This window comes from Sceloporus undulatus, chromosome 3 (genome assembly GCF_019175285.1).
Source record: "Sceloporus undulatus isolate JIND9_A2432 ecotype Alabama chromosome 3, SceUnd_v1.1, whole genome shotgun sequence".
Taxonomy (NCBI): domain Eukaryota; kingdom Metazoa; phylum Chordata; class Lepidosauria; order Squamata; family Phrynosomatidae; genus Sceloporus; species Sceloporus undulatus.
The window spans coordinates 33,567,152-33,579,935 of record NC_056524.1 but is presented as its reverse complement, the minus strand read 5'-3'; the positions used below and the strand labels follow the sequence as shown (position 1 = coordinate 33,579,935).

The window sequence follows — 12,784 nt, the reverse complement described above, 5'->3', positions numbered from 1 at the left end:
TTCTATGATTCATTTCTGACTTATGACGACCCTAAGGGTTGATCGTGTCATAGGATTTTCTTGGCAGAATTTGTTCAGAAAGGCCTCTGCCTTCCTCTGAGGCTGAGAGCATGTAATTCGCCTAGTCATCCAGTGGGTTTCCATAGCAGAACAGGGAATTGAACCCTGGTTCTCCAGTGTCTTAGTCCAACACTCAAACTACTACACTGCACTGGCTTATTCAAATAATAACACACAGTAAAAATGACAAAATAATTGTGGGTTTTTTTTTTAATTAAATAGTGTAAGGAAGCTGAATTTAAAAACTGGCTTCACACAGTTACAGCACTCTATGCTGTCAAGTGTTTTCAGTTAAATGGGAAGGAAGGAAAGGAGTAAGCAGTCATGCAGAAAGGATAAACAGAAGGATTTTTTTAGAAAAATAAGGAGTCATCCCAAGAAAATTTCAGTGATAACTGCTGAACTAGGGCAGGCTTACTACACGTCTCACTATTTAAGTTATACAAGCCAAGACTACAAAGAAAATACTTCCAAGAACATTTACTTATTTTGATATTTTTTATAAAAAAAATATTCACAGGAAAATAGGAACTAGTACACATGAAAATATATTGACATCAAAGTCACTAAAACCTCTCCTGAGTATCTTAACGCCCTCAAAAAGGGATGCAGGAAATTTTTCCAAGTGACTGTGTTTTATTTTTATGTGAGAGGAGTAATGAAACATGACTTGCTTGATTTTTTTCAACAATAACAATACTAATACAAGTAAAGCAACAGAGGCACAGATCAGCAGATTTTGGAAAACACACAGGTCAGAGTAATCAGAAGCTAGAACAGCTTAATGGCCATCTGAAAAGTGGGATACAAATTGTCATACAATCCATAATTGTTTTCAACATGGGGAAAAGATATTCAGTTTTGACAAAGAAACTTGGAAGTCTTCCCCAGCCAAGAAGAAGTTTGTGTAATGAATTTCCTTCTTCAGTCAAAAAGGAATCTCATGTCCTTTTCTGATTTTGTAAAAAGAGGATACAAAGATGTGTTTCGTTATATACCAGCTAAGCAGCTGTCATTTATACCCAGACTATTGAATATGCACTACAATGTTGGTAGGTATTGAGAATACAGTCTTTGTTAGGCAAGGAAGAAACATGTGTGAATACTGTCAGGACATCATTCAGGGGGGGAAAAAGAACTTCACTAAGTAAGCTTGAACTGGCCCTCCAGGACAGCTATGGTAGTTCACTCACTGGTAATCTCCTGGTTAAACTATTGTGGGAGGAACATTGATGAAAACCATGTTCCTCCTCCCAGGCCAGGAGGACTTCACTGCCTGAAATAAAATCTTACCGCCTTCCAGTGTAGTCTAAACTCCCAGGGCCTGGCAAACTCCTAGGTGGATGAAAGAAAGGACACAAACTATGCTGCTGCTTCTCCAGTTTCTTCTTTGTAAAGACTGGCACTGCTTGTTTTTTTAATCTTTAATTTCAATTAGTATTTTCTCCAGAGTCTGTTTCTCCTCATCCTAAAAACCAGTATTTACAAGTCATGTAGGTCAGCTTCCCAGTGCCTCCATCAGCAGCTGCTACTATACACCTAGTAGCAAGAGTCACACCATTTGGTGTTGTATCTGAAGCAAACTTTACTGTCTTGTATACCTTGTTCAAAAGTGATGTAATGACTTAGCACCTAAATCTTTGTTATCATGTCCTCAACCCAAGGAAACACAGCCCTAATGAAAAGTGAAGCTATCCCTGATGCCCTTAGAAAAAGAGCTATATCCTCATTCTCTTTTACACACCATCATCCCTTTTCTCCTCCTGATCTTTTAATGTTGTGTCTTTCTCCCTCTTTGGGGCCAATATACCTGAAATTAATGTTGCATCTAACGTATCCACAAGAGAAGATTACATTCCATCAAATCCTTTTGGTTCAATGTATAAAGTTTATGACAGCCGCTTAGCATGCAAAGGGGCTTTCCAATCTGCCAAAATTATATCATGAAAAGCATCTGGCATTGGTACTTTCTTGTGTACTAAAGATACATTCTGCAAAACAGTGGTGGCACTGATTGTTCAGACAAGAAGCAATAGCTGCTTCCTCTTTATCACTGACAGTAGATCTAAAGCCTTTAACACCTTCAACAAAAAAATGGAGTCTTCCCAATAGAATTTCTGGTTGTCACTGTCTCACATAGATCTTCTACATTAGACAATTAACCATCAATCCCTTCATCTGTGGACTGTGAGAAGTTGACTTTCCCTTTCACCATCTACTCCCCTTCCTCATTATCTGATAAACTATCAACTGATAAATCAGATGTGCCATAGACTGCAACTGGCTTGCTTTTCTCTTTTCTTTTTTCTTCTTAGATCTAACTACCTCTTCTATACTCAAAATATTTTGTCTCTTTTTGAATTAGATGGCAAATCATTACATCACATTTGAACAAGGTCTCTTTCTGAATTTTTCTTGCTTAAAAGATTCTTCTGAATCAATTTTATTTGTAATAAACTGTTCTGCTACATTGGAATTAGAAACCTGTGAATCATGGAAATCTAAACAAAATTCACGGTTTCAAAAATCATGAGATTGGCATTTCATTAAATGTGAACATGAAACATAGACTATTTAACATTACATCTGATTTCACTAATTTTGGAATCAAGTCTAAGCAGATAACTCTGTGGTTATTAAATTCCTGATCTGTTGTTTTACACTGCTCAGCTCTGCAGATAACAAATGCTTCCTAGGATGCATAGATAATGTTTCTCTTGCAGCAGAAAGTGATGTGCTCAATAGCAGCTCTCTGAAATATTACCAGCTAAAAGCATTGGACTGAGTAGACAGAACACTTTCTTACCTTAATGGTAACTGTACTGGCAACTGAGCGGTTGTAAATACAGAATGCAGAAAATTCTCAAAACTCTGCTGCATACTATGTTTGCTGACAGTGGGACCAGAGTGTGCAATTCGGTTGCTAAAGCAATGCTTATCAGTTTTTAAACTCAGAACCTCCTGTTTGGATGCCTAAGCCTCATGTTAAGCTGTTGGGCTTCTGACAAGTAACTGATCTGCCCTTCCATGAACAATGTTGGACTAGATAGTTTCTTGCCTGACGTAGTTCAGGTCTAATGTTCATTCTCTCTCCCCCCCCCCCCCCCCCCCCCCGTCTGTCTGTCTCTCTCTCACCACACACACATACCATCATGGCTAAGGAAAGTGTGCTTGCAGCTACAAAAGGTACTGGGTGTCAAAGGGTAAAAATATTTTTTTATCTCCACATTCATTTGCTACTCAAAGCTGGGAATCACTCATACACATGTACAAACACTTCTGAGAAGGCACTTCAAAATGTTAGCTTATGGGTGGAGAAAGTATTAGATTCCAAATGTTAGATTATGGCTTTAGATTCAAAATCTTCATCATAGTTTAAGAAAGGACAGAGGGCAACACTTCTCACATGGCTATGCTGTGTTCGCAGCAACACAGCAAGATGCATGTAATTACAAATGCTAGACAAGGTGACGTATGGTGGGTCAGTTGGAATTCTGCTTGTATTCAGGGTAGAAAAGCATAGCTTGGTAGCACTAAGACAACCAACAGAATTCTATAAGATCATGTCTTCTGTGTGATAAAATTTAACATGACTACTACTCTGAATAATGTTACAATCATTATCTCTATTTCCAGTGTTCAGATGCTAGTAAAAGTAGCATGAATGTCTAGTCGAAGTAGACTGTAGGCAGTGGTGTTCATCTCCGTTACTAAGCTGAAGAGCCAGCATTGTCCGAGGACTGCTCTGGTGGGCATATGGCCAGCATGATTGCACCAAACACTGTTACCTTCCCACTGAAGTGGTACCTATTTATCTACTTGCATTTGCATGCTTTCGAACTGCTAAATTGGCAGAAGCTGGAACTAGTGACAGGAGCTCACCACATCATGCAGCACTCGGGCCTCAATCTGCCAACCTTCCAAACTTCCAATTGTCAGAATTGGTGTCTTAACCACTAAGCTACCTAGTACTTGTCCTTACATTGCCAAAAATGCAACTACTTATACTGTCAGATGCTAGTACTGGTCTTTATATTGCTGGAAAGACAATTACTGCTCACAAGATGAAGATATCACCAAGCGTGAGGAAAATCTAGGATTGCAGAAGCACAAAAGTCTATAGAAAAATTCATAGAATCATAGAGTTGGAAGAGACCACAAGGGCCATCCAGTCCAATTCCTTGCCTTGCAGGAACTGTCAATCAAATTAAGATGGGTGGGGCAGGGGGAACACACTAGAAAATAGCTCAATGAAGATTAACTAGTTTATCACATGGGAGATATCCCATGCAGAAACGGGATTTAACACCCGAAAAAACCTGAAGAAGACATGCAAAAGCACAACATTTTCAGACACATCAGGGTTAACGCAAAGTTAAACTATCTAGAAAGTCAATAAAATGCAATTCTTTTTTACTTTCAGGATTTTGTGGAAGTAAGAAGAATCACATTTTATCTACTTTCTCGCCAGGTTAATGTCGTGTTAATGCACCTTAACAATGACGTTGCCTGAAAAATCAATCACACTTTTGCTTGTTTTTTCTACTTTAGGACCGTATTAATGTTGGGTTAACGCAGATGTCGTCTGATAATAAATCTGCTTTTGCAGGTTTTTTTCACTTTAAATCCTATTTTTGCACGGGATCCCTCCTGTGTGATAAACTCTTAAGCATGGTTAGTGGTTGAGGAATACTGTGTGTTGTGTGGGCAGGACAGAATCCATTATCACAGAGTTATGGCTGACTGAAGAACAGCACCCCCACTTTAACGTTGTTTTACAATTCCAGTTTGTTAAGGAGGCCTCATCGAGTCTTTGAATGGAGGACTTAAGACATTTACATTTTACATAAATAAAATAGCTCCATGGTAAACACAGGTAGGAAAAAATACGGTCAGGAAATAATTGTGCCCAGAGACTTTTCTTCTGTGAATCAATGATAAAAAATCTGAAATGTCTTTATTTTAAGTGAGGAACTTAATAAAATGGCTGTATATTCACTATGAGAAATTATGCCATACTCACTTTTATAGGCAAAATTTTGAAGCATGCAAGATGTTAAACAGACTGAAATAGATTACAATAATGTCGATTAATCTATTGATTTTATAGAAAAAATTGGATATACTTACACAAAATGGAAGGAAATTTGTGAATGTAGTGGCACAGTGAGCAGTATTAGGAGCGTTCAAGTCTTCTGTACAAAGCTCAGGCACTGAGGTGAGATGTGGCCCATTCCCTTTTTCCCAGATATATAGTGCAATCTTTCAAAATATAATGTAAAATATACAGAAAACATCAGTTAGCATTTAAATATGTTCCAATTATAAAGACATGCAAGTACAACAGAAATAGCTTGAATATGAATATTGCAGGTTCCAACAGAATTAGGAAACAAACAAAACAGGAGCCTTACACCATAACTAGTCATGGAATAAACAGAAGAATTTGTCTTTGCAGCACCTTGGGCAGGATCTGGGGCCTGGGGATAAGGAGGCCGCCTTGAGGGTCCATGACAGGGCGGAAGAACTAACTGCACATGTGAGGCTGAGGTTGATGCAGAAAGAATGAACGAAACTTTAATGAGGTAGTAATTCCACACTGGAAACCAAACAAAACCGAGCCAGTGTTCAGGTCCAAGTTACATCACTGGAACACCCAGTTTGCAATCTCAACAATAATATGCTGCAGGGCTCTTGTCTTTGCCCTTCCTCGCCTCTTGCCTGGGTCTACTTGAACGCCTTTTCAGCATATTCCAACTCAGCCTTCTCTTTCTCTAGCAGGCACGGGCCGTGTTCCCAACACTCACCCTCTGTGTCCCACCAAGATCCTTCGAGGTTGTAGGGGCCTTGGGCTATGCGTCCCAGCCCCGGGTTGCAATGCTCACCATCGAGGACCCCTTCCCAACTACTAGGCGCACTGTTTGGTGAGGCCCTACACAGAGGTGCCCATAGGACGCTTGTAGGCTAATGGGGCAGCCTGACTGGAGAGGAGTTCTGGTTACCTGCTCTTTCCCTTTCCCGACCGCCTCACCATGTCCCCTTCTTCTGTGTAGTCTTCTCTCTCCCGAACGCCTTGCCCTTTTTCCTTATATGGACCTCCAGCTCCTCCTCCCTTTCGGGTGTGGTCGCATCCCTCACCTGTGCTTCCATCTGTGTCTGTATTCCTCCTTCCCCTGTCTGCCCCACATCCCCAGGGTCCTCCCGCCTATCTACCTCTTCTCTCGCCCGCTCACCCGAACCTCCTTCTCCACTCTTCTACAAGCATCTTCTATCCTTGCAAGGTATTTTTTGGTTGGACTAGTCCAAAAGAATTAGACCAAGCTGCTCTTTTGATGTGCAAAAAAATTCCCAAAACTGAACCTAAGATTATGTTAATAATTCCATATATATATATATATATATATGCATACAGTACACTACTAACAAACCACTTGTTCTTCTGTCTGTAAATCCGTAAATACACTTCTAGTGATGAGAAAATTCCCCTATGGTTACCAAAAATAATTTTCCATGAGCCTTCCATGAAAGGTGGGGGGGGGGCTCCAATTCCTGCACATTTTTCTAAGAAAACTAAAAATAATTAAACTAGTAAAACACCTTCTAGGGTAGAGGGAAGTTGCTTTTCAAATTCTCCTAATTTGGCCCCATCCCTAATTTTTTCATATAAGCCTAAAAATGTATATACCTAATGTATATGATGATACATAAGACTGCACATATGTTCAGTGACTATTGTTTATTCCCAAGTGTGGAAGAGCAAAACACACACTGAAAACAAGTTTAGTTACAACTTGACAAAAACAGATGGCTGGAAAGGTTAGTAAATGTTCACACAGCTGTGCAGGCACGTACTGTCACTCCTCCCTGTAGCTACTGTTAAATTTTGAATATATCTATTCCTGGATAATTTCCTGGATTCTTGGAAATTAAATGGTTAAAAAGGTGCCTGAGATATATTTTAAAACCATCTTTACTTTGATAACAGGGGCACCTTGCATGGATATTTAGTGGAGGGATTTGAGGAGGAGCCTGGCTCACCACCAACGTCAGTTAAAGAGATATAAGCAGGTAGAGAACAGCTGCAGTGCCCTACAACAGATGTGCCCTGTTTGATTTCATGCCTTAGATTGCAGGAAACCATACATAACTTGCAGCAATTGTAAGCTCATTGATCTGCTGGATGAGAAGGCATAACAGCTTGAAGTCTGCCTATCCATTCTTAAATTCATCAGAAAAGATGGTAACGCAGAGAAGACTCTCTTAGAACAGCATGAGGGGATGCTTCTAGAGATGGTAAGATTATGAATTGAGAGGTATGTGACCAAGGCAAGGAGAACTGTCAAGATCTATGCTGTGTCTGGGGAGTTACCATCGATACTAGGCACAACCCCAAGGACAAGTGATTTTTGGGACAGCAGTATAGTGCACCCATGCCATACACGGGCACACTATACGGAGCTTTCAGCATAAGTGGAAGCTGCGTGGGGAGAAAAACAATGGCAGCTGTGCCGCTGCGTGCATGCTCCCCATTGTTTCCAATGAGATGCAAGCATACATGGATTTCCCCTTACGCGGGGGGATCCGGAAAGGATCCCCTGCATAAGAGGAGGGCCCACTGTAACAGGCTTCAGAGATCAGGAAGGCAGCAGTGAAAGATTCTGTGGATGTAAGGATACCTGGCATTTCTTAGAAGAGGAGGAAACATGTGGTGGTGTTGGATCTATAATGACAATGAAGCAGCAGTGTGCAGACATGACAGGATACCTCAGGAGGTGTTGCTATCTTCATTTGACAGGAACCAAAATGTGGCAAAAAGGTTACCAAAACTCATCAAATCCACTGACCACAATCTCATTCTTCTCATTCATATGGAAATAAATGATGCTACCAGATACAGTGACTAGGACCCTCTGCGTAGGAAACCTTAGTTGTGTGGGGACAGGACCATTATTCCTTCTTGCTGGAGGTAAGGATCCAGGAAAAGTATTAGAAGTGAACAACTTGTCATAAAGATGGTCTCTGAGAAAGATTTGGTTTCTTGGTTCATGATCTGTGCTTTCCTGAAGGACCTCTGCCAAGAGACATCATGGGATGCGAATAATACATTTGCAAACCTTATCAGGAAGATATTTTAGAATGGAACCTGGAGGGGAAGGAGACAATTATTGGACATAATAGAAATGCTTAGGATACTAGGATTGGGGAACATGCCAACAGGCGTTAGGAACAGTAAGGAGCAAATGACTCATAGTTTGAGATTTCTATACCCATACACAGAGCACAGGAAATAAGCAAAATGAGTGGATACAAGAAGGTAAATATGATTAATAGGTATTAATGTAAACAGTGGATTAGTAATCATTACTGAAATGTAGTAACTGAGGGGTAAAACCCATTTAAAAGGAAAAGGCTAAATAGGAAAGGAGCAGGAGTGCATTATATATAAAGATGTGTATATCTCCAAGGAAATCTGTAACTTGAAGTATGCAAGTCTGTTTGAGGACATCTGAGTAAACCTTATAGGAGAAGGAAGCAACAGTGATATCACTGTGGGACTCCTACAGATTTCTAAGTGGACTGAAAAACTGGATGATGCTTTTTTAGATCAGATTATCAACATTCAAAATGGAAATATATGACAGTAATGAGAGAGTTCAATTATTGTATATACTTGACTACAAGTTGACCTCATGTATAAGTTGAGGGCAGGTTTGGGGGCCAAAATTATGATTTTGCCATGACTCATGGGTAAGTCGAGAGTAAAACCTGAAGGCTCATTCAGCGTGTGTATGGGTGCACACAGCAAGAGTGACTCTAATTGAGGCTTTTTGTTTCAGCGTTTCAACTTTGGTTTCACTCTTGACTCCTCAGACAGCAGCGGCCAGCGCAGTGGGAGAGGGACTCTGTTTGTTTAACAGCAATCAACCACCAAGGACTCTTTCTGCTTGGCTCAAGAAAAAAAGAAACTCTCTCCCACCCACATGGGGAAATCTGAAAGCTGTCACATATTGACTTGTAAATAAATCAATTTGGGATTTGGGGACAATTCTTGGGCATAGATTTTTAGACTTATAGATGAGTATATACAGTACCCTGGTATTTACTACAAGCCAAGCTCAGTTAATCATATAAGGTCTAACAAACTCCTCACTTGCCTTGCTGACAATTTCATTTTCCTGAAAATGAAATAAGTCACATTAAAAGCAGCTATTTTGGATTGAATTTCTATCAAAATGGAAGAACTAGCCAAGGAGGTGGAAGTAGTTGGATGGAAGTGACCACATCTTCCTGGAATTTGTAACACAGAAGAAAGGGAAAGCTAAAACATAGTCCACACTGTGGACTAAGAAAACTAATTTCAACAGGCTTAAGAAACAACTGGGTGAGATTCTATGGGCAGATATACTCAAAGGGGGGGGGTCATGAGGTATGGGGATTTCTTAAAGGTAAGATATTGAAGGCAAGTTGTCAACAATTCCAATGAGAAAGAAAAGTGGGAAATATCCAAAGAAATTACAGTATCGGCATACGGAGCTATTGAATGAGCTGAGACTTAAAAGGGGCCATGGAAGATAGGGCAAATCACCCAGAAGAGCAAAAACAAGTAGCTAATATATGTAGGTAGGAGGGAGAAAGTTCTGAATGAGTTCAGACTTGTAAGAACTGTTAAAAATAACACCAAATGAGGTTTTGGCTATGTTCTGCAAGAGGAAGAACAAAGAAAACATAGACTCAATGCATGAAGAATCTGGAGAAATGCTAATGGGTGACAGAGAGAAGACAAAACTGCTGAACAAATACTTTACCTCTGCCTACTCTCAAATGGAAAAGAATGTCAAATCTGGTGAAACAAGAATGAATGAAGTAATGAGAGGGCTACAGCCCAAGATAGGTAAAGAGGTGGTAAAGGAACATCTAGCAACTTAGAATAATAAAAACACAGCTGGAAGAGACCCCAAGAGCCATCCAGTCCAATCCCCTGCCGTGCAGGAACTCACAAGCAAAGCACCCCCGACAGATGGCCATTCAGCCTCTGTTTAAAGACTTCCAAAGAAAGAGACTCTACCATTCTCCAAAGGAGTGTGTTCCACTGTCAAAATGTGCTTACTGTCAGGAAGTTCCTCTGAATGACGAAGTCCCCAGAACCTGAAGGAACTTGCAAATCTAATTTCAAATCCTCTATATATAATTTACTAAGAATTCCTGAAGTATAGATAAGGACTCTGAGAACTGGAAACAGACAAATGTTCAGTGTTGCCAACAAGCCTCGAAGATAATTCCCGGAAATGTCTGTCCAAAACCCGCTGAATCCCCCCAGATCACACGGAATATTCAGTCACAATTCCCAGAAAATTCCCATAATGTTAAAATGGCAGATGTTTTGCAAATAAACGTAAATATAATTGAATAAAAATAATTGTAACTTATTTCAACTCTCAAAATCACCATTGAACCAAACAAAGAATCTTTCAGTCCTTTTAAGATATTTATTTTGACATGAAGGGGGTTCAGGAAGCTTTGTGCCAAATAGAAATGTGTTCAGATGCAACCACACTGCAGAAATAAATCCAGTTTGAAACCCTTTTAGTTGCCCTGGCTCAGTACTAGGGAATCCTGGGAATTGTCTCTGGAGTCTGGAGTGAAGATGCAGCCTGAGTTGGGTCCAAGACACACTGCAGAAATAATCCAGTTTGAGACTGTTTTAACTGCCCTGGCTCAGTGCTAGGGAACCCTGGGAAGTGTAGTTTTGTGAGACATTGAGCCTTCTCTGTCAGAAAGAGCTCTGATGCCACAACAAACTACAATTCCCAGGATTCCCTAGCACTGAGCCAGGAGAGTTAAAGCGGTCACAAACTGGATTATTTCTGCAGTGTTTTGGACCTTCGTTATTAAAAATCCTCAAGGTCCAATCCATACTGCAGAAATAATCCAGTTTGAGACCGCTTTAACTGCCCTGGCTCAGTGCTAGGGAACCCTGGGAAGTGTAGTTTTGTGAGAAAGAGCTCTGGTGCCAAAATGAACTACAGTTCCCATGCATCTGAGGAAATATGCTTAAGTCTAGGAAAGCTCATGCTGCCAACTTTTCTTTCAGTGAGACTCAAAAGTGCTACAAGATCTATCTCACTATCATCATCATCACCATTATTATCATTATTAAATCCAAATGCAGCTGAAGAACTGGACTTAAATTGGCAACACTGATATCCTGTAGACTCATTCTCTGGGGCTGTGATATGGAAGCGTGGAGGCAATTCCCTTGTCAAACCAGGGAATCCTGGGAATTGTAGTTTGTTGTGACATGTTGAAACACTGCTTTTACTGGCAGCCAGGGCTCCATGCATGGAATTCTGGGCTTGGTGGTTTGCCCAGAATCCCATCATCGCAGGGAGCCTTGCAGTTAGAAGCAGTGCCAAACTGGATTATTTCTGCAGTATGGATGGCAATGGAAAAGGGAACGAAAAAGAGAGCCACAAAACAAACTTCTTGGAAGACAGAGCTGGGATGCCAACTTACCAGGTGCTCTGCCCATGCTCAGAGGCAGATTTAATCACTAACACAGACACACACACACACACACACACACACACAGAGTCAGGAACATCGCATTCACATCACACAACCCAAATGGTCCTCACAGTACAACAGCAACCCTGAGAGGTAGGCTTGGGGCACTCTGCCCAAGCTCAGGAATTCAGAAATTCAAATGTCCCTCTCAGGCCCACACAGAAGTCCACAACATCAACTTGACCATTGTCAAGTATTGCCTTTGTGTGCCTTAAAACTTATTTCTTACTTGGAAATCCAAGGCAATTGGGATTAAGCCAGCCAAGATCCCTCACTCCCTGCCTCTCTCCAGCACTTTTGCCCCTGGAGCCTGAGAATGCCTGAGGGGGGTGGTGGTGGCAATAATCACTGTCCTCTCTCTGATTGGCTGAACTATTCCTCCAAACGGGCTTGCTCCCTCCTGGCTCTCAGAGGGAGTCATGAGAGAGAGAGAGAGTTTTCTCCAGCCCTCTTGGCTGAAAACTGTTACACTCCAAAGGGTTTTGGTTGCTCTGCAGCAGGCTGCAGCTGAAACTGGCCAAAGGCACGGAAAAGGCACTGAATTAGAGCAAGGCGCAAAAATCACACGAAAAGCTCTGAAAAGTCCCCGTTTTCGTGTGAAAGTCGCGAAATTGGAAACACTGCAAATGTTATCCCTATTTTTAAAGAGGGAGGAAAGAGAAACCAGACAACTAGTATAATATCAATACTATGAAATGTCCCAGAACACAACATTAAATAGTTGCTATCAGGGATAAAATAATTCAGTAATTACAAAGAGCCAGCATGAGTTTTCCAAAAAACAATTCATGACAGAGCAAAGTTATCTCTCATTTTACTGAGTTATGAGTTTGCTTGTACAACAATGCTGTGGACACAGTGTATCTTATTTTCAGTAAAACTATCTCCATGACAAGCTAGTAAAATGTGGGCTATATTATGCTACTGTTAGATATAATTATACTTGATTGACAGATTGTAATCAAAGAGTTCTCACCAAGTATTCCTTGTCATCCTGAAGAAAAGTGACAAGTGAGGTGCCACAGGGATCTGTCCCGGGCCTGTTGTTCAACATCTTTATACTTGGATGAAAGTAGAGGGGACACTCATCAAATTTGCAAATGACACCAAACTAGAAGAGGTATCTTACACCTCAGAAGATAGAATCAGAATTCAAGAA

The 12,784-nt window shown here is 40.7% G+C and overlaps 1 protein-coding gene across 1 annotated transcript in view; it reads right to left on the bottom strand.

Annotated features, from left to right (window-relative positions):
• The window catches only part of B3GLCT (beta 3-glucosyltransferase), a 117,153-nt gene that overhangs the window by 40,641 nt on the left and 63,728 nt on the right, over positions 1–12,784 (bottom strand). The window contains exon 9 of the mRNA XM_042456650.1: positions 5,191–5,322. Coding sequence (XP_042312584.1) covers positions 5,191–5,322 — 132 coding nt within the window. The remainder of the gene's footprint in view (positions 1–5,190; positions 5,323–12,784) is intronic.